The sequence below is a fragment of the Cyprinodon tularosa genome, unplaced genomic scaffold, assembly GCF_016077235.1.
Source record: "Cyprinodon tularosa strain WSP-4 unplaced genomic scaffold, ASM1607723v1 ctg154, whole genome shotgun sequence".
Taxonomy (NCBI): Eukaryota; Metazoa; Chordata; class Actinopteri; order Cyprinodontiformes; family Cyprinodontidae; genus Cyprinodon; species Cyprinodon tularosa.
Genome location: NW_024038375.1, coordinates 162,388 through 180,411, shown reverse-complemented (window position 1 = coordinate 180,411; position 18,024 = coordinate 162,388). Strand labels below are relative to the sequence as shown.

Sequence of the window (18,024 nt, the reverse complement as noted above, 5' to 3'; positions counted from 1 at the left end):
TGCAGAAGTATTCATACCCCAATGTTACCAGGCCTGATTATAAAATAGAAGGAAAATCTTACATGATTTTAAATTTCTTTTACAAATCTAAAAGGTTAGATGCTCATTCATATTTTGAGCATTTTCACTCTAAAACCCCTAAATAGAACCTAGAGCAGCAATCTGTCTGCAAAAGTCACCTTAGTGTTAAATGGCATTTGTCTGTGTTTAACCTAATCTCAATATAAATAAAGCTGTTCCCTGAAGGCCTCTATGATTAGAGAACATTAGTTAACAAACAGCATAATGGAAGTCCAGGAAATAAATCAGACAGGTCAGGAAAGTTGTGACTCTGGAGGAACTGTAGGGATGCTTTTATTATGTAGGGACACATAAGATTAATAGAGTTTGTAAGAAAAAGGACAGCCTTCCATATATGGCATTCCTGAAGGGGAATGGAATGGTTTTGTAAAAGCCTCGCCATGTGTTAGAATGGACCAGTCAAAGTCAAGGATGAAAGCCTACAGTCGGTTACAGATTTCCATTTTTCTACATCCTGTCAAACTTAATGTTTTTGGCTGTAACATAAAATAAGAAAGGCAATATAGAGTAGTTATGTGAGAGACTGCAACAAACAATAATCCTAGTGTTAATGCAGTTATGCAGGGACAATCAAAAGAGATCCTGGGATTAAATCCAGTCATAGGGTTTCATTTCCTCTCTGTGCATGTACCAATATCAATATAACTAAATGGTAAATGGCATGTACTTATATATCGCCTTTTTTCAAGTTAGGAGACTCTCTGTGCATGTACCAATATCAATATAACTAAAGCAAATAACAGAGGGAGGGCATTAAAAAAAGATCAACACCCAATGATTCAATGGTATGACATGAGATGAGGTAATCATCTTTATGTCAGACCAATTTAAGACAACAGATGAGATTTCTAGCATTTTTACTTTCACCGATGGATAAGGAAAATGTAAGTAAATGTAGACCATTGTTTTGCATATTGGTGAAGTGGTCAGAGAGGAGGAGTTTCATGGATATTTAAACAGAAGTTGTTAAAGGACCTCCGGGCAGAGGGAGTCGCTTTTTGACTGAGAAGCTTCATCTACTGTAGATAGTAAATAACTAATCAGCTGACAGAGTTTCATCAGAGGATTAAAGAAGCACCAACTCCTGGTAAGACACATGATAAGGCTTTTACTTCATAATATCTATACAGTCAGGGTTTTAAAGACATTTGTATAAACCAATTTATTTTCAGCCCTCAGCATTTTTGACTTTAACCCTTCCAGTGCCGGGTATCAGTGACTGTCTAGTAAGCTGTTAAGTCAGTGGTTTTCCCTTCTGTAGAACAGATCCGTTTTATTAGTGTAAACTATTTTTTTAAAACTGTTCTTTAAGCTGAAAGCCAAAATCAGCAAAAAAAAATATCAGATACAACTGCTTGAAATCTAAAACTGTGTGGAAATGTAACTACAGGATGTATATTACTTCACCATTTTAACGAAATACATAAAATAACTTGACATTTAAATTATAGGCTTACTCTATTTTTGTTATACGCAACTATATCGATTTAGTTCGAAATGCATTGTGCCTTCATATGAATTTAATATAGGCAAAGATCATTAAAACATAATTAAACTATAATAATATAATGAAAAGTTTTCTATAGTGTTTCTTCTCTTTTTTCTTTTTGTTGTCACATAGTTAAAAAGCCTTCATCAAGCGAAATCAGCTTGAGTTATTAACTATGTCTTTCTTAATCAAATTCATGCTCAAACTTTACTTGATTTGTGGATGTCTGAGTTTTGAATTCTACTCTCTGAGCAGCAGCCCCTCTCTGTCCTGGAAAAAAAGTCTCTATCTATGTAGAACACCAATTTCAGCTGCTAGAGTTCTTAGACTGTGTTCTGCCTTCCTAAACGAGAGCCTATAATATCCTGACATGGGCAAAGTGGATGCTGCAACATTGCAGTAAAGGCATGTGTTTTTCTTCTAGGTTCGAAAAACAGCACCAAAAAAACGAAGGCTTAAAACAGCATTATAAGACTTTTAAATGTGTCAGAATATCAACTAAATGGTATCACACAAAGATAACATGAATAAAAACAACTTCAGCTTTAAATTATGTTTTCATATATAAAGGGAAATCTAAACACAATAGAACTATGTCACAGGCAATATCCCGTAAACCTTATAAACTAATAACTGCTGCCATAACTACCATTTAGTCTTCCACATTGCTGTTAGTTTTGACATGCCTTGTTGTGAATAATAGTTATCCTTCATAAAAAGACTTGTTAAACCCTAATATACTTATATTTTTTAATTATAATAGACATCAGAATCACTTTATTAATCTTTTGCTGGAAATTCATTTCTTGCAGTGCACCCTTTTAAAGAACAGAGAAAAATGAGATTTAAAGCACAATAGAGCAAAAATAATATATAGTATAAGATATATATAAATAAGTAAAATAGTCAAATAACAACACAGTGTAAAATTACACCCTTCCCATATAAACAGTGTAATATAAGATATAAGAATAAAATAAAATAAGGATCACAGTATATACAATCGATAGTATTTACAATGCTGCTCAGTACCAAATAACAATTATTGCACATGACTCTGTTATTGCATATAGAGAAGTAATGAAATAAATAAATAATAAGTAATGAAATTAATTGATGTCAGAGAGATGAATTATACAGCTTGTTGGCCTTGATGGACTTCCTCTGGTGTGTATACATGTATATGTTTCAATTAATTATAGATTGTTTTCCTTACTCATACTATAATACAGTAGTATAAGGTATAAAAGTTTAACTATTTTTATCTCTGTCAGGGGTCACATTAGCTAAAGCAAAAAATGTCAACTTTTTAAAGAAATGAATAAATCATCTTCACTGACACCACAAGGTTAAACAATCTAAGGAGAAAGGAAGTGAAAGATTATAGGCCGCCTATATAGATAGAATGACACAGTTCCTCTCCTTGGGGACTAGATTTGATAAATGGAGCAAAATGTCTGTATCCAGGCTGATTAGAAGCTGCTGTGACACCTAGATTAGACGCCAGTCTATCAGATTATACCCAGCAAGGTAACACATAAGTTTGCTGATGGTGTGTGTGACGAAGTGGACATGCCTTTGCAAGGAGTGCGCCCAAAATCAAAAGAATTGAATGTGTTCATATGTCAAAACTCTTTGTTCATTCTGTGCCGCCATTGTTAGAAGAGCCTCAGGGCTTATTTCTATAACCCTTTCTATGCTTGGATAAAAAGAAAAAAAAAAGAATTTAAGTTTAGTTTTCATCCAGTAATATCTCCCTTTAAGAGGATGTTGTTATTACTATGAATCCATTCTGGGTCAATCCTACTATTTAATGCCTTTCAAGTCCTCAATGACATAATGTCCTATATTTTGTGTTATGGCGAGTTTATACTTAATTAATTAATCCTATCAGATATGTTTGATAATTAATTAATAATGAAACCTTATTTGAATTAAATCTTATTTTTCCATCTTATTTTACAAACTCAAGTTAGTATTCATCTATTGAGATTGCAATTCAAATGCCCACCTCCAAAGCAACCTCTATTGTCAAATGACATGTAATAACAGTTATTTATAGAGGAATAACATCTACAATGTCAAATAATATCTTTATTTGAACTTTTTTTGTGTGTTTTACAATGGCTGATTGATGTAGTACAGCTACGTTCATCCTATTACAGTTGTTCATGGTAACAGGGTAGATACATATAACAGGGTGGACTTAAAAAGGCAAGAGAAGTATGTGCTTTCTATGTCAATTCCTATTTAATGCTAATTCATTATTTATTTTTTTAAGTTATTTACAGTTTTCAAAAAAGGATTGGTAAAAAATATAAATGTCAATGATGGTGAGGATTGATTTAGACGCCCACCCTGTTACATCTGGTTCCTCCTGTTACCTTTATCTTTTTATATTAACTAAATAAAACCAACAAACATCCTGTTTTGTTTTGTGAATAGTAAAGTAAAATAGTAAATAGTAAAAATCCAATCAATCAATCAATAAAATGTTTAGCAAAAGTTTAGTTAATATTTTTTTCATTCATTACGCATGTCCTGTAACAGGTTAGACATTTGATACTTGACTTTTGCAGAGAAATAGCTTAAAAGCAGGACAGTATGATATTCATTTTCTTATAGTTGAAGAGGTCCTTCATTATAGCAACAAAAACATTATATCATATTACCATGGCCAAATATAGAAAACCAAATAAATTATCCATTTGGGGTTAAAAACATGAAGGGTCACAAACACGGTCTCTTCTTTTAATATTTATTCAAATTCAACAACACTGGAGGGGCTTTGAACATGAACAAATCATTGAAGGTCATACACCAGCATTAAGTCCAAACCTAGAAAACCCTAACTTTGTTTCGTCAGAGGTCAACTTCGTGGAGTGAAGAGCATCACTGTGCTGTTCTTGTTGTGGGTTTTTTCTAATTTTCTTTTCAGAAGTATTTTGTTCTTTATCTTTTGTTATCCCACACAACATTCTTTTTCATTTTTAATACTCAAGATGATTTCTGGCAAATGTGAGATGGATTTGCTGGTGAACAACCTGAGAAAATTGTGTTCTTCTTCTTCGTGTAGCATTACCGCCACCAACTGGTAAGGAGTGTAGAAAATTGTGTTTTCTGGTGAACCATCAGATAAAGCGGAGGCAGCATTTGGGGCAAACCAAAGATGGGGGGATGATAGCCCTCACTGGAATACAATTTATCCTTAAACTGACAGTTTACTTAATTATTATTGTAATTTTTTAAAGCTATAAAAAGGCTTTTCATTTAACAAAAACATATTTTTGTTTTAAACTAAACCTGACAATAATCTAGGACCCCCCCTCCGACAGCAGTTAAATGGGTGTGTCTGTTGTTGCTCAAGGTTTGCTCTCTCCCTGTCCGTCCAGCGCTTTCCTCTGGTTTACACTCTTCAAAAAATGTCTTGAACAGGCTATCCCTGCTGCCTCACATGGCTAGGAGGTCGACAGCTAACTTATCAGACGGTTTCATGGTTGGACTAAGTGAAAAGAGCAGGTGAAGTACGGAGACTGAAACCCAGTAGCTAAGTTAGCATCGTAGCTATTAGTTTCATTGAAACTTTAAGCTAATGTACCTGAGTAAGCTATTAGCGGATTGCTAACTCTGCAAAAAGAAGTAGAGGAAGTTCACCACTTTAAAGGAAGCTGAATAATTTAACGTAGTTTGATCGACATTTAACTGTTTTGTTCTGGTAAATGTGTTTGCTGTGTTTTTAAAACTGTTTGTAAACTAAACTATTATCCTGGACTGATTTTTTTTCTGTCTACATATTGTATATTACACTAATTTCACAGCCTTTCTGTGTGTCATTTAGTAACAGAGGAGAGAAGGTGAGCAGGGACCACCATGGAGGCTGCATTCCCCTCCTTCCTCTCTGCCTCTAACCATCTGTCCTGGTTCATCTTTGCTCTGTTTACTTCATGGATGATCCTGGGTTCAGCAGACACAAAGCAGACAAGATGGCCATTATACTCCCAGAAGCCAGTTCTTCTGGTGTGGAACGCTCCCACTCAGGAGTGTGGGACACGACGGGGTGTTACGTTATCATTGGACCAGTTTGACATTGTGGCAACCCCCAATGAGGGTTTTGTCCGGCAGAATCTCACAATGTTCTATAAGGAACGCCTCGGGCTTTATCCCTATTATGAGACTGACGGTGCTGCGGTGAATGAGGGGCTTCCACAGCTTGTTAGGCTTATCGAGCACTATGAAAAGATGCCTCAGGGTCTAGACAAATACATACCAGACCATCAGGCCAAAGGTCTGTCTGTCATTGATTGGGAGGAGTGGCGGCCCCTGTGGATCCGAAACTGGGATGCCAAAGACATCTATAGAAGGAAGTCGCGTGAATTGGTGGCCCAAAAAAACCCCAAGTGGACCCAAGAGCAAGTTGGGATTGTTGCACAGCAAGAGTTTGAGCTTTCGGCTCGCAAGTTCATGCAAGAGACCCTGAGACAAGCTAAAAGTCTGAGACCTAATCAGCTGTGGGGTTTCTACCTGTTTCCTGATTGCTACAACCATGACTACAAAGCCGGGCTGAAGAACTACACAGGACGTTGTCCTGCGGTTGAGATAAAGCGCAACGATCAACTGAACTGGCTGTGGAAGGAATGTACGGCTCTTTTTCCCTCTATATACATGGGTTCTGTGCTGCGCTCTACAAATCATGGACGCTTGTTTGTGAGGAACAGGCTGAAGGAGGCGATGCGCCTTGCATCTGTAGGGAATGGTTCGGCACGTCCTGTTTTTGTGTATACCAGACCCACTTACAACAGTGAGATGACCCTTTTAACTGAGGTTAGTTGATCACTTCGAAATGTCATGAAGGGATCTTTAACATTTATCAATCAAGGAGATTTTGAAACCTCATTCAGAGGGACTGATACAAGATTTGTAGGTCTTGTTCAAATTTGACATAACCAGTACTGATTTGAAGTTTCCCTGTGATATAGGGGCTCCTTATTCTTTTCTGTTGTAGAATCTGTAGAAAATACAGTTAACAGTAAAAACAAAAAAATCTTCAAATTCAAACTGTGATCACACTGCAGTCTAATCTGTTTTTTCTATGCTAGTCAATTTCCCATGCATCTCTGAAGGAGTCGCCCTAAAGCAAAAACATAATAAAATACTGCATTGGGCCCTTAAACCCTCAGGGTCTCTTGTAGTTGCTAAATCTTTACAAGTCTATTAAAACAAGTCTATAAAAACGTTAGATTTGCTTGAGAAAGATTCAACGGTTTAAGCAGATTTAAAATTGTTTTAAGTCATAATAACTTATGAGTTTACTTCCTAATTGTTAAAAGAATAATCTTATTTTTTTATTATGTTTTTAACTAATTTAAAGTCGGATGTTATGAGTTAAATAATTTCTTTGGGTTTTAGCTTTGCTCACAAATTAATCTAAGCAAAAGCATGGGAGGAGGACACAAGTTACTTGGTATCTATTTAAAAAAGATACAATTTTTAAATTTACATTTGATCATCTCAGTTTTAGGTCAGAGAAAAAAAATAAAGATTCAATATTTTTTTTCTCCTAGTGCTGCTTAGATTACTTTTTAATTATGGCTCAGTGACATGAATGCTTGCTGAATAAGAATCAGCCTCATTGGACAAGTTAAGAATAAACAAGATCTCTGATGTCTATTCCGTTCCACCTTACTTTGAATGTACAGACATTTTAAATGAGAATAAATAAATTTGTTGGAAGCATAAACAAAATTGTTCATTGTTGGGAGCCAAAACTTGAAATGTATGTGTGTTCATAAAACGTAAACGGATTACATCTCAGTATAATTCATTTTGTGTTTATCAATTCTCTGTGTGAAATATTGGGGGGAGTTTAAACTAGTTGCTTGTCAGCCCCAGTTAATTTGATAAATACAATACATTGTCTTTAATCCTTCACCAAAAAAATGAGAGTTAAACTAAAACTAAGCATTAAAATGATAATAATAAATAAAAAATAGCAAATCAACCATTCAGTCTATTTAAAACTAGCTGAATTAACAAACACGTCTCCAGACTAACAGAAAAAATCCTAAGCCCTTATGGTTTGTGGTATGCTTAAATATAGTCTTTGTCTGAAAACAAGTTAGTCTGGAACATGTTTCTAATAAAGTAGCCCACAAGGCTTTGCTTTTTTTTATCTCTTACATTCATCCAGCAATTTGGGTACATTTTTATAAACTTGGGTAAATTGTTTCCATGATGTTGTTGTTGCAGATAAGACAATAACTCTGGTTATTGAGTTAACTCTTGGCATTACTATTTATATGACTACCATTTAAAGTGCTTTATTTTACTGTAACTTGTTGAGTTGTATACTTGAACACCTTTTACGTAAACGCACCTTGAACAACTAATATGTGTTTGTACATCCTTCGCAGAGAGATTTGGTCTCCACCATTGGTGAGAGTGTTGCCATTGGAGCTGCGGGTGTGATCTTCTGGGGGGACACCTCCTATGCAAGTAGTGTAAGAGCACTAACTTCCCTTGCCCTTTGATGTTCTATAGGCTGCTGTTTCTTTGCTTTTGACGTAAAATATTCTCCGTCCTTTAGACCAGCTGCTCTACCTTGAATAACTATCTGCTAGGACCACTGGGCCATTACCTCCTCAATGTGACCAAAGCAGCGGAACAGTGCAGCCGGATGTTGTGCAATTTTCGCGGCCGCTGTCTTCGTCGAGCACCGGATAGCGACGCTTATCTGCACCTCAACCCCTCCACTCAAAGCATAATTTCTCAGGGTGGGAAATTGAAGGTCAGGGGATCCCCTGGGCAGGAAGAGCTGAAGACTTTCCGCATGCACTTTAAGTGCCAGTGCTACACCGGGTACAGGGGTGATGGCTGTGAGCAGAGAGAAGGAGGGTGGAATAGAGGCCCCTCCATTTTAGGGACCTGGCCTCTCTGCTTTCTGCTTCCACTCGGACTTCTCTCTGTTCTTCACTGAGGAATCTAAGAAGCTGAACGATTCACCAACTGTGCCATTGCTCAAACAGAAAGTTTTGGTAATCTGGCATAGAAATGAAATGAAGTTTGTTGTGCTTTAGGAGCAGCAGGTACTCGCTGCTGGATTCAGAGGGTTTTATTACAGCGCAGACTGAAGTAAAACCACAGTGTTTGTTTTCTGGAAATAATTTTTTTTTTTTGTATTTATTTTATGAAAAATAACAGCTCATTTAAAAGCTGGAAATTTGCATAGATGTGTAGCTGATAATAGTGTTGAAACAGTAGATCTATTTGCATAATGTCCTAATTATTGGGCAAAGACCTGGTTAAATCAAATTTTGAATGGCAAATACAGCCTTAAACATAAAATATGCCAGATTTCTAAAAAAAACAACAAAAAATTATCCTTATAGAAACAGTGTAGCTGGACCTTCCTGTTTCACCTTGGTTTTGTGCCTTAAGACGTTTACAAAGTGCTATTTTTATATCTGCCTTTTAAGACCAAATTTTCCTGTTTTTCAGCTTGGTGCTTTAAATAGTGGTATTACACTAATGCCTTTCAGCTTTTTGGATTCTACAGTCATATCAAGTACATTGGAATAACGTTGAAAAGGTCATTCGGATAAAAAAGGAATAAAATATGTACTTAAAGTATGTTTAAAACCTTTAATTTGACAGATGAGCTTTAATTCACTGAGGATGACTTAACTGTATTTTGATATGCAGAAACGAATAACATTAGTTTACACGTTTTTTAAACTGTGAAACGAGTTATGCCAAAAAATATTGTATTAATTGGCATTCAGGTAATGTCATTTCTGCCTTTGTTTTATCTTATTAAAGGTTTCATTGTCTTAAATCAAGTTTCAATGTTATCATAAAGCACAGTTTTATATTAATATTAAAACAACTTCTGATGTCAGCTCTTCATGATGGGAACTACATTAGCTGATGGAACAGGTTCATATTTCTAGACTGGCTGGTCCTATTTCTGTAAATCTTCAGTGCACAGACAGGTCTGCAATAGTGTCTTGTATATGTAGCTCATTCCTGAGTCTGCACTTTATATACTTTGTAAATGAGGCTTCATTGTGTATTTTTTCTTGTGAAAAGTTGTGTCCTGTAAGCCTTTGGTCTGTGCAGAGCAGAACAAGATGCTTTTACCATTATGGAACTGTATCCCACTGTGTGAATTTTGTCCAAACTAGTGGGAAGGTTATTGGTGTGCATTTCTAAGCATGTCTCCAAATTTTGGGGGCATGTGATCAAAAAGCTGAACATGCATTCCTCTGTGCCATTCTGTTTTATAAGCAGAGTTGTCTCAATGTTTATAAGACTTACTAGAAATATAACAATTCTATTTGCCATAATATACAGCATTCTTTTTTTATCTGCTAAAATCGAAATGTTATGTATCTTAAACATTTCATATTTTAACCTGGATAATTACAATATTAAAAATATGGTTTCTGCACAAACATTTTTGTCTTGTTTCTTTACTGCAAAGAGAAAACATGGACCTTTGGCAACAAGCACTTAGCAGATCACAGTAAACCTGCTTTTGTTAGAGCAATTATTTTTGCTTTACCTTTACTAAGGTCAGTTCAAGTTCAGAACCATAGTTGAATGCAACTAGAATGGAGTTTGGGGGGGGGGGGGGGGGGGGGGAATCAATTTTCACCAAATAAACTACCATCTAAACTTGTCTTCCTGGGGCCTGTTTCAGAAAGGAGGTTAAGTGAAAACTCTGAGTTTGTTAACGCTGAAATGAGGGAAACTCTGGGTTTTCTGTTTCAGAAAGGGAAGTAAGTTAAACCTGAAAAAGCAGAGTAAGTCAAGCCCGTTTCTGAAAGAGAGATAACTTATACTCAGAGTCAGTTACCATGGGAATTTACTCTGTGAACCTAACCTGGTCGGGAGCAGGTTTTCTTCAGAAAATCCAGAGTTTATTTTGGTCTCCTCCCCTTTTTTAAAGAGGAAGTGGTGTTTAAACACCTCATTGATTCTTTGGGGACATACAGTATTCATTGCACACATTTCAGTCACGTAGAGCGCATCAAAGGGAATGAAATGGCATGTCCTTTTATGGATGATCCTGTTTGTAAAGCCAGGTAGCTACTCTACTCCCATGATGTGCTCAAGGCTTACCTGCTTGAAGTATGTGTTTATATTTCATTTTCAGCTGCTGCCATGTTCTTTTGATGCCTGCAGGATTGCACCTATCCATGAAAACTAAATTAGGTTTAATAAAATACTGTTCTTCCAGTTTCACCTCTGATATTATAACAGTTGGGTAAGTTACTCTAAAATAGTTCTTAATTACTAACTACAAATTTTATCTTCAACAAGTCTAATTAGATTAATGTAATAATTACTGTCTCTAGAAAGTATTGGTCTACTTACTGATTTGTTTTACTTACTTATTAATTACTTTCTAAATCCCAAATCAACCTCAACCACTTGAACAATACAAGGAGAGAGAAGAAACTGCACTTCTAATGCTTTCAAATAAACAATATTCAATTGCATAAATTAATCTTAAATTGACCAAAGTGTGTAACTAGAGGGAGAAAGTTCAAATCAAAATATACCTTTTAAAATTTGATATTAAATCCACTATTGTTTTATAGTCTTTAATTTAATTACAGTATTTATATGACTTAAGTAACTTAATTTATTACACCCAACACTGTATAAAAGTAATTAAAATGTAAACTTACACATTGACTCGAGCAGCTATTTTCACCCAAGCTAACTCTCTCTCCTTCGCCGCTGCAGCCGTGTTGCTTTTTTAAAAAAATACATGTTCAAATTCTGCATATGCTTGCATAAGCACATCCAGTTCTGCTGGTGAGAAATATGCACACCTTTTTTTGTCTGACGCTGTTGCCATGGTGACTCGTAATATCTGTGCTCCATTGATAATGGCTTTTTATAGTTGTGGTGCACACGCTTAACTCAGAGTCAGTCAATTTAGAGTTGATTGAACTAACTCATTTCAGCTGTCCTGAAACCCAAAACCCAGAGTTTCCAATCTCAGGATAAGTCAACTCAGAGTTCAAGTTTTAACTCAGAGTTGGTTGAACTTCCTTATTGAAACAGGCCCCTGCTGTCTTAGGAAGAAGAGTTATCTTTTAAGTCAAGTGCCAAACATGTCACTTTAGCAGGGTGTTTTCAAACATGTTACACACTTCACTAATTAGGCAGATTCTAATTTAATATTATTACCAGAGGTTTACATGGAGGTTGACATTTTTCAAGGGATGATTTCTCATCGTTTTTAGCGGCTAAGTTGTTAACTATAGTCGGTAAAAACGAACATTGTTTTTTTTTGTTGATGTTTCATAGTTATATCTCCTCAGTTTACGGTACTACAAAAATTTAAATAGAAATTGTTTAGCCTTTTTACTTTGAAAATCTTAAACGTTTACATTTCCTCTACAGGAAATGACGTAAGAGTTTGCTATGTGTTTTGTACATCTCATAATAAGTTCCGACGAGAAACACATGGCTATGGGCAGAACCTTTTCTCGATATTAAATGTATGTGTCTTTAGATTGCTTTATTTAAGTATTTCCCTGGGTTCAGTTTAATGAAGAATTGGCATTATTTTTAATTTTATTTCATAAAATATACAACTGTAATTATTTATTTTTGATTAAAAAAAGAACAAGGATTAGTAGCCCTCAACCCGAAGTCTGTCAGCAACGATTCCCGCAACAACCAGACATGGAGAAGACCTGACGATAAACCAAGTGCTGTCATTTCTAAGTGGAAAAGGGTTTAATTATCTCAAATTTGCTGGTATGTATCCTCTCTCTGAAAAGTCTCCCTCGGTGTTCAATAGAACCGTTAACATCAAGAGAGCTGCTGTTAGCTTAATGCATAATTGGCTAATTAAGTGCTGCTGATGGACTGCGGTAAAATACAGTGAAGCCTTTGTTCAGGAGGATTAGCCCTAATGGTGTTCATCTCATCTGCTTAGCACAGGTAGCAACCTCTACACTGATAAAACTTACTCGATTTATTTAAAGTGCAATCTTTTATGTCCTATAAGGAGACATCAGCTTAGCAGAGCACTGATTTGTGGAATTCTGGGAGTTTTTATAAGATATGGGTAAAGTATAAGAGTAAAACAGGTATTTACTTAATAAGAACTGTACTTAAATATTTTTTTATGTAAGTAATAGTAAAATTATCCTCCAAAATTAACTAAAGTAAGGGTAAAAGTGTATTTTCTAAAACAACTACTCCAGTGTAGACGTAAATAAATTTAAATATTGAAAAAATATTAGAAACTTATAGGAACGTAGTAAACATTGACATCGTTATAAAATAACAAATTAAAGCTAAAGGAAGAAAAAAAAAAGAAGAAAAAAAAACATAATTTTTTTTTTCAGAGTATAAAGCTTTTAAACTGAACAATTCCAGAAAGTGATGCATATGTTAGACAGGGACTAAGTACATCTACTGTATACATGCTGTATATTTACTTGACCTTCAAATGGTTCAGATTAGAAATGATCATACATTATAAGAAGTCATACTTTATAATAATACTACTCGAGCAGATTATGATGGATCATAATTAATCTGCTCCCACATTGAGTATCAAACATTTAGATGAATAGGAATGCTTGAGTCCCTGCTGATTGTGTGTAAAGATGACTGGATGTTTGTGTTGTGGCAATATTTAGCTTGTAATGAAAAATATTTGAGCAGAGCTTTGTTATTATCTTTGCACCTCTTTGTAATTTTTTAATTCTCTGCATTGAAATCAGAGTTTTTCCATCACGATTCTGCGAAGAAAAGTGGCTGTCCTTCTTTGTACCATATATTGTTGATAATAACTTATCAGACTTGTTTTCTGTGTGACTCTTATCAGTCTCACAGTTTAGTTTTAGGCTTTCTTGACATCCTCTCAAGAACCAGGTTAATATCTGGAATTTGACTGGTCCAATTTGATTAATTTTTTTTACTTCCAAGCTATCATCTTGAAGACTTCTGTCTACACATGATACCAAATGTAGATCTCTATCTACATTTGGTATCATAGTTCTGTGTTCAAATGGCTATACCTCTTGGACGGTTTGCCTTACATTTCACTACACCTGCTAAATATAGCCAAGTGTAATCTTCAAACCTTATCGAAGTTTGCAACATTGCAGCTGCATATGACTGCTTGGATGCAATATTTGATAAGATTGTTATGCATGTAAATTCCACCTTTTTAGCAACATCTAGTATTTTGGATGGTCTTTTACTGCGCTCATTTATGCATGGTTTTAATTGCTGAGATGCTAAATGAATGTAATTAGGGACATGGTAGAGAAGTAAAAGAAAGAAAGGAGTCTAGAGAAATGGGATTTTATAATTAATAACATCATCAACATAACGTAGCAATAGCATCCTGATATCATGACTATTATGATTATTAAGAGCCTGGGGCAGTCAAATAAACCCTCTCACAATGCTGTACAAGTTAGTGTGAGCTGATGCTATGGATTATAGCAAAACATCTCAGAAATCAGGCAGGCTACATAAATAATTATCCTTTATTTAGACCAAAGTTTGCAAACAAATTGTGCTGTGACTCTTTTTTTTAGAAAGAATAGACTTTTCTTGGAATCAACTTCGAAAGAATCTGTTTGGGTTTTGCTGCCATGAATATAAATATATTGACATGAAATGATCCAGCAACTGTAATTGACAAAATGTTTTTACAAATGTCACATGTGATAAAGATCATCAGTCAAATATATTTGATTAGCTACACGAAAATCCTTTAAAGCAAGTTTTAACTAATATCATACAGCATAATTTAAAGCTCAGCCAGATTTTCTGTGTCCATTAGGTTTTGAAATATTACAAAATTAGCAATGTTCTGCAAAGGTGCTTAAGCTTAACACATCATCTATAACATCCTCCAGGTCCTTCGTCACATTGAAATGAATTTTCTGCGTAATCGCCTGGTTTTGCTTGGCCTGGTGTTCTTGGCCACGCTTATGCTGTACCTGCTGCTGCCGTCCATTCGCCAGGATACCATGGAGCTACAGGCCAAAGCTCAAAGAACTGGGATGGTGGCAGTCGCTGCTCCACCCGGACCACCAGTCCTCAATGTGTCCATTCGTACCGGACAGCTTCCTGGAGACCCCCCACTGTTCTTCCGAGAAGCCTTGCCTGTGGATCGAGATGGCCAGCAGATACTGCCAAAGTGAGCCGACCTTTGGAAAAAAGATGTTTGATAAGTGTTAGCATCTTGTGCATCAACTATTTGAGCAGATGGTCTTCCAGTTGACCAGGTTTGACATCCAGGGTAACAAACAGATGTTTCTGTGCAGGTTGCAGTTGGTTCTTCTGCATGGCCAGGCGTTTACCTCCAAAACCTGGGAAGAACTGGGAACCATGGCTGTGCTGGCAGCTAATGGATATCAGGCCTTAGCAATGGATCTGCCAGGTGAACATTGACGCTTACTTTAATCAATCTGGTATACTTTATGTTAGTTGTAAGGGTACTTTTAAATAAAAACACATTATATACTTGTTGATTTGATCTCAACCTTGTGTTGCCCTGACTAACTCAAGGTCTATTTTTTAAAGTTTGAAGAGACTTGGAAACATTTACTTTTTGAAAGGATCCATCATTCTTAGCAATATTTCATAAATAGTGGAATTTATATACACTGGTTGATTTTGAAAATGTTTTTTCCTTTGATAATAGTGCCCTCTAGTGGTTGGGTGTAGTTCTTACTTCCTCATTTAATCAGTGACTCAGGTCTATGTTATCATGTTAGCCAAAGTAAAATTAATATCTTCCTGATTTATTTAAATGGTACAAACGTAGATTATGTATTTTGCTTGTTTTCTAAATTAAACTCCCTTATTTCATATGAACATTTTAGTGATTATCATAGTTATCTTTTGTAAATCCTCTATAATCAAGGTTATGGGAAATCACCAGACTCTGAAGCTCTAAAGACGGAGCAGAATCGGGTGGTGCTCCTGTCACGCTTCATGGAGTCTCTGGGTGTCAGGGCTGCTGTGCTTCTGAGTCCCTCCATGAGTGGACATTACTCCATCCCCTTCCTTGTGAAGAACAGCGAACAGCTGCGTGGTTTCGTTCCTATAGCACCAGTTGGTACGAGAAGCTACTCCGCTCAGCAATACAAAAAGATCCAGGTAAGATTGCAAACTTTTGTAATCCTATCCACTTACTACAGATATCATTTGAAAGAAAACATTATGCCACAATTTTTTTGAAAACACTGAAAAATGCTTTCCATAATTAAAATGTCATATTGGTGGGACTGTTTTGTTTTTTTGTTTTTTTCTGGGCGAAATTTTGTAGTTTTTTTTAAAAGAATGAAATAATATCAAACATTGCAGATAACTTCAATAAAAAGTTAAAAATAAATAAATAAAAACAGATTTTGGTCAGGGTTCTATTGGATAACAGGTTTTCAGACCCTACAATATAAAAGAGTCAGAATAAATCATACAAATCTTTTTTTAATCATTAGTCTTCTTCCTTTTTTCATTATATTGTATCCCAATGGGAAGCTTTAATACATTTTCATGCAGTAAGACACAAAGAAACCAATATTTATCTCCTACCATAGCATCTTTAATAACTAAACTTTTATTTGTCATTAAATCAAACCAATGCTTTTTTTTTTGTTGTTGTCTCAAGTTTTGTTTTTTTCTCTGTACTCAGAATTAGATTTTAATAAATATGATGGTTTTCCCCACACTTATTTACTGAACTTTTTGCCGATTCAACCTGACAGAACTGCTCTAACTTAGACAGATTTACTGCTCCGCCCACATGTTTTCTATGACTGAGGCTGAGGCTGTATTGATCACTACAAATCATTTGGACTTTGATGTCCTTTAGCCTCTATTTGGTCATTTTTTAATTTGGTAGTATGTTAAGGTAATGTCGCCAGCCATTTGGTAGACCAATTTGGGCCCAAGGTTTAACTTCCAGGTCATTGTGTTGAGATGTTACTTCAGGATTTACATGATGCTCTTTCCATCTGTCCTGTCTATTTTGTGAATTGAACCAGTCCCTTTCCACTCTAATATTCTCTATCTTGAGAAAATAGTGTCAGACTTGGTTAATAATACAAACTTTTACATTGTCTAATTTCCCTCTTCTGTTTTTAAATATTTTTTTTTTTGCACTTGTTTCCTCTGCAGACTCCCACTCTGATTGTTTTTGGGGCCTTGGACACAAACCTGGGCGCCCAGTCTCACAAGAACCTCATCCAGCTTCCCAATCATCACGTGCTGAAATTAGAAGGAGCTCGGCATGCTTGTTATATGGACAAACCCCAAGAGTTCCATCAAGGTTTGATAAAATTCCTCGACAAACTCAAACAAGAAATATAGCAGCGGAAGACAGGATGATGGTATTGTCATCAAAAGATGACCAAGGAAAATTAAAAATTATCTGTTTTTTTTCTTTTTCTTTTTTTTATTGATAAAAACATTTTGTTTATTTTCTTATCAAACCTGGAAAGAAGATTAAATGTGTCTGACAGGATTTGAGATATCATATCATATGTGAGTATTACGAATGTAATATGTTTAGGTTAAATTTTCCGGGTAATATGAGACCAGTTCAGCAAAGCTTGCTGTGTGTAGTTGGATGTTTATTTGTGTGTCCCGTCTCTGGTTGCTTTTAAAGCTGTGTGATGTGTTTGCCCATATGCTATAACTTGGTGGACAATTGTAAATATGTAAATGTTGTTGTTGGCTGTATTTAAAAGTTTTTGCACACATTAAAGCAGACACCTAACACAGCTTCTGTATAGTATATGATCATTTGGGTTAAAAAGCTGAAGCTAAGATATTTACATGTTAATAAAGTTGCAATAAAGTCTTTGCAATCAAGAGAAAAAAAATAAAAAATATGTCTTAATGCTGCTTGACATAAAAAACAACAAACTAATACATTGTTTATCGTTATGCAAAATGTTAAGAAATACTTCCAAGCTTTTTCTTAATGATGCTTTTTTGTTTTTGTAATCTAGTAATTTAGCAGAGAGGGATTTTTCTTTGCATCATTAAATTTTGTTGTTCACACTGATGTTTTTTTTTTTTTATCACTACTGTTTAAAAAAATGTGTTTCCCTTTAGTTTTATAAATACAGTCGTATGCTTCATGTTTGATAGGAATTCGGCAACATTTGGGGCATTGTGCAAATATTTTTATTTATTTTGTCAACATGTTTTAACTGGTATGTTTTTTTTTATGAGTTGAAATAAATGTTGAAACATGGAAACAGTAAATAAACTATTGCAATATTTAGGTGTAGTTGCTTTTTTTAGTACCGACCTTGAATGTCACATTAGTGTTTAAAATTACAAAACGTACATGTTAAGCACTGAATTAATATAAGCAACAAAAAAATGCATTTAAATAAATAAAGCTGCTAGAACTATATATATATATATATATATATATATATATATATATA

General features: G+C 35.1%; 2 protein-coding genes across 5 annotated transcripts; both read left to right on the top strand.

The window, feature by feature from the left end:
- The first annotated feature begins 1,046 nt into the window (after window positions 1–1,046).
- hyal2b (hyaluronidase 2b) lies at window positions 1,047–8,933 on the top strand. 4 transcript variants are annotated; one of them, XM_038279851.1, is made up of 4 exons: window positions 1,047–1,168; window positions 5,409–6,391; window positions 7,981–8,067; window positions 8,154–8,933. In XM_038279851.1, exons 2-4 carry the CDS (start codon window positions 5,441–5,443, stop codon window positions 8,541–8,543), a joined length of 1,428 nt encoding a protein of 475 aa, XP_038135779.1. In that variant the 5' UTR covers window positions 1,047–1,168; window positions 5,409–5,440; the 3' UTR covers window positions 8,544–8,933. The 4 variants fall into 4 exon arrangements, with proteins under 4 accessions (XP_038135779.1, XP_038135780.1, XP_038135778.1 ...); XM_038279852.1 differs by lacking the exon at window positions 1,047–1,168 and adding an exon at window positions 4,743–5,089 and having other exon boundaries at window positions 5,415–6,391; XM_038279850.1 differs by lacking the exon at window positions 1,047–1,168 and adding an exon at window positions 4,743–5,094.
- Window positions 8,934–12,038: 3,105 nt separating this feature from the next.
- abhd14a (abhydrolase domain containing 14A) lies at window positions 12,039–17,855 on the top strand. Its single transcript, XM_038279815.1, has 5 exons — window positions 12,039–12,346; window positions 14,473–14,756; window positions 14,884–14,999; window positions 15,486–15,721; window positions 16,742–17,855. The coding sequence occupies exons 2-5, from the start codon at window positions 14,491–14,493 to the stop codon at window positions 16,931–16,933; spliced, it is 810 nt and encodes a 269-aa protein (XP_038135743.1). The 5' UTR covers window positions 12,039–12,346; window positions 14,473–14,490; the 3' UTR covers window positions 16,934–17,855.
- The last annotated feature ends 169 nt before the right edge of the window (window positions 17,856–18,024 follow it).

Excerpts from the sequence above, each read along its gene's own strand:
- hyal2b (XM_038279851.1), top strand. The coding sequence starts at position 5,441 with ATGGAGGCTGCATTCCCCTCCTTCCTCTCTGCCTCTAACCATCTGTCC. Across the intron at positions 6,392-7,980 it reads AGATGACCCTTTTAACTGAG|AGAGATTTGGTCTCCACCAT; the intron begins GTTAGTTGATCA and ends CATCCTTCGCAG. Across the intron at positions 8,068-8,153 it reads ACACCTCCTATGCAAGTAGT|ACCAGCTGCTCTACCTTGAA; the intron begins GTAAGAGCACTA and ends TCCGTCCTTTAG.
- abhd14a (XM_038279815.1), top strand. The coding sequence starts at position 14,491 with ATGAATTTTCTGCGTAATCGCCTGGTTTTGCTTGGCCTGGTGTTCTTG. Across the intron at positions 14,757-14,883 it reads GGCCAGCAGATACTGCCAAA|GTTGCAGTTGGTTCTTCTGC; the intron begins GTGAGCCGACCT and ends GTTTCTGTGCAG. Across the intron at positions 15,000-15,485 it reads CTTAGCAATGGATCTGCCAG|GTTATGGGAAATCACCAGAC; the intron begins GTGAACATTGAC and ends TCTATAATCAAG.